The following is a 3210-nucleotide window of genomic DNA, read 5'->3' on the forward strand; positions in this document are numbered from 1 at the left end:
TTTTTAGGCTGTGGGTCATCTTCTTGCTGCAGTCCTAAAGGAGAATGGTTTTTCAGAAAAGATCAATCAATCCACAAACCAGGTCTGTGTTTAACTCTGTGCTGTAGTTCTGCTCCAATATTGCTACCAGCTGGACCACAGAATCACTTCGCTTGTTTCCCTCACAGCTCAGGTCACTGTAGAAACTGTGAGAAGTTTATTGCCTTTTTTGTTTGTTTGCTATGTTTTTCTTCCAAATAAAACATTTAAAATTTGTGACAATAGACTCCAGGAATAAGATATGGAGGAGATGAGGGGAGTATTTTTATGATTATTAATAAAAAATAACATGAGTGGAGTGAGCGTAGGCATGCTTTAGAAGAGAAGGTTGACAGGGTTACCTCTGAGGGAATATTTTTGTTTAGTAGAGAAAGTGAACATAGTGGCTCTATTTGGGTGTGGGAGATTTTTCGTGCTAAGAATGGCCCCATGTATGAAAAGGTCATGCGTGGACGGTTGGAATTGGGGAAAAAATTCTTACCATGCATAGGGCAGGCGAATGCTAAGTGTGGAAGCAATGCCAGCCTACTAAGATATATATCACTTGGGTTTTGGTCGACCAGTGTTGCGTATTTTGACATGCTGGTTGGAAATTCTATTTAAGTGGGTGCTCTAAGGTAAACTCCGTAGAGAATATAGATGATGGAAATGAGATGTTTTTTCACAGCAGAAACAAACTGATTTCCTTCCTCTCACATTCCTTTTGATTAACTGCTCCAAGTCACATTTCTTTGCTGCTTCTGCCGACAGGTTGAGGGAAGTGTAGGGGTATATACTTCACTAATTGGCATTTATCTAGTGTTTGTATGCAGCCATTTAAATTAGGTTTTCTGAGAACTCTGATCTTAATCCTTCCTGTAATCACATTATGCACTCTGATAAGATCTAGTGGTTTTACTTAAATTGCCAGGATTTATTGAATGTCAATCCCTGTAACCAAATATTTCCTCTTCCATTAATAAATGAATGCTTATTTCCATGAGATCACAGTGTTATCTGAAGGGACAGTTTTTTATTTATTTATATTATTTTTCCGGCTTAGTAATTTAGTCCCCTTTCATATTATCCATGTGGGTGATTTAAATTTCCTTCTTAATAAAATAAATAGAATAAAAATATTACTTTCCTGTAGTAACTATTAACTCTATTGTTCTGTCATAGTCGGATCCTATAATTGCAAGGATCTCAGGTGTCTACAGTAGGAAAGTGGACACAACAAAATGTTGATTTTCATTCTTTCAGTTATTCTATGGGAGCCAGGCATTTCTCTAAATTATATATTTCCCAATAAATTATTGGGGGAAGGATGGAAAGGAAAACAGTTTCATTATATGTTCTTTAAAAAAAGGCCAAAACCCAAAAAATTCCCCAACCATGTATCAATCTAAATAGACTTAACCCACAATATATTTAAATATAGGTTTGTCATTAATATTGACCTTTTTTTTGGTGAGGCAATCATGGGTTCCTGAGAAAGTTATGAAAGTTAGAACCTCTGCTTTAATAGGATTTTTCAAAATGAAGAACTTATATACCCTTCCAGTGCTTTTCTGTGAAAGATGACAGACTCATGGTGTGAGGGGTAGGGAAAAATCACAGTCTCTCTCTTGGCCAAAACAATTTTTCTAGGCTTTTGTTGGTAGCCATGGGACCAGCAGCTTGCTGGGAGCCCGTTCTACTTCTCTCTCTTCCCTCTGTGCCCACTAGGGCAGGGACCTTGTGTGTGTGTGTGTTGTGTGTGTGTGTGTTGGGGGGGGCGGTGAGGATGGGGTGCATGTAGGTGATAGATGTTGGTGGTAGGAGATTAGGAACATTTTCTGAAAATTGTATTCCCACTGAGGGCTTGTAGCATAGGTATGATTTGGGTTCCACTTAGACTAACTGATCTGCTGATATCGTGGGTGTCTGGTGAAAGAGCTTGGTTTAGCACTGCCAGAGACAAGTCTTAGTTTTGATCCCTTGTTAAGTTAGTTCTGTTGCGTTGCTTGAACTCAGGTTATAACTGTTGGCAGACAGGCTTATTTTGCAGCAAATACGCCAGATGAGAGAGAGAGTTGCTATATCAGAACAGATCCATTACCTCTCTTGGGAAACAGACTGTAGTTTATTCTACAAGTGCTGTGACAGCAGCATCTTTATGCAGGAGAGCTAGCCTACTGTGAACCAATTACACTGTGACGCATGGCTAGGGGTGCGTATGCCTTTGCTGCTCGTCGGAAGTGTCCTTTAACCACCGGTTTGATTTCAGACCCGTGCTTTGAACTTGCTCTGGGAGAAGTGCTGCAGTGACAACGTGGTGGTTCGGACAGCCTGCTGCGAGGGTCTGGTGGCACTTGTTGCGCAGGATCACGCAGAGTTCAGCTATGTCCTCAATGGGATCCTCAACCTGATTCCCTCTGCCAGGTACTCTTCCTGTTGGATCAGTTAACAATTTAAAGTCTTAGAAAAAATTCACTAATTTCCATGAAGGGCCAACATTTAACCTACTTACCCATTGTTCTTCTTTCTCTTAAAATGTCATGAAGTTGATATTTCCTATGTGATGAGACCATGCCAGTTTAAACTCTACAGGTTTAGAATTTGTAGGCCTTTGCTGTACTTAAGTTTGGGGCTCTGCTTAAATTTGTCATTGTTCTGTTTTATGAAGAAAATAGCTACGCAGTGAAGAATGTACAATTGCAGTGCACATTCCTGACTTACTTTAAGAAAGAAGGCTGCCTCTAAGCAGTACTTCCACAGTGGACAAGTTTCTACACTATTGAAAATACTTTGGCATTCGTATGTGTATTTTGTGATTTCAACATGTCTTCCCCTGATTATTATCCAAGTAAATGATGTGTTTTTTTAAAATTTGTTTGGTATGACTTTATTTAGTACATTCACAGACTGAGCATAGTGGCATCACAAGGGCTAAAAGGGGACACACCATCCTGAGGTGGTTAAACAGGACCGTATTGGAACCATCCTGTGGAAAGAAGACTGTCTTGCAAAATACTCCCTGGAAAGGGATGCCACTCTTTGCTTCAAGAAATGGTCTTAATTTGCCTTCTTTAAGTCATTTGGGCTTCTGCCTCCTCCGAACTCCTACCAGTGTTTTCTACTCACCTTTATTACAGTAGCATCAGAACTGAATACTTCATCTTTTTTTCTGCTCTCTGTGAAGGGGGAAAG

The 3210-nt window shown here is 39.8% G+C and overlaps 1 protein-coding gene across 2 annotated transcripts in view; it reads left to right on the forward strand.

Moving 5' to 3' along the window:
* FOCAD (focadhesin) overlaps positions 1-3210 on the forward strand; it is a 280601-nt gene that overhangs the window by 36149 nt on the left and 241242 nt on the right. For both annotated transcript variants that reach the window (XM_006764937.2, XM_015564735.1), the window contains exons 3-4: positions 8-82; positions 2288-2442. In XM_006764937.2, the coding sequence (XP_006765000.1) occupies positions 8-82; positions 2288-2442 (230 nt within the window). The remainder of the gene's footprint in view (positions 1-7; positions 83-2287; positions 2443-3210) is intronic.

Source organism: Myotis davidii, unplaced genomic scaffold (assembly GCF_000327345.1).
Source record: "Myotis davidii unplaced genomic scaffold, ASM32734v1 scaffold197, whole genome shotgun sequence".
Classification (NCBI taxonomy): domain Eukaryota; kingdom Metazoa; phylum Chordata; class Mammalia; order Chiroptera; family Vespertilionidae; genus Myotis; species Myotis davidii.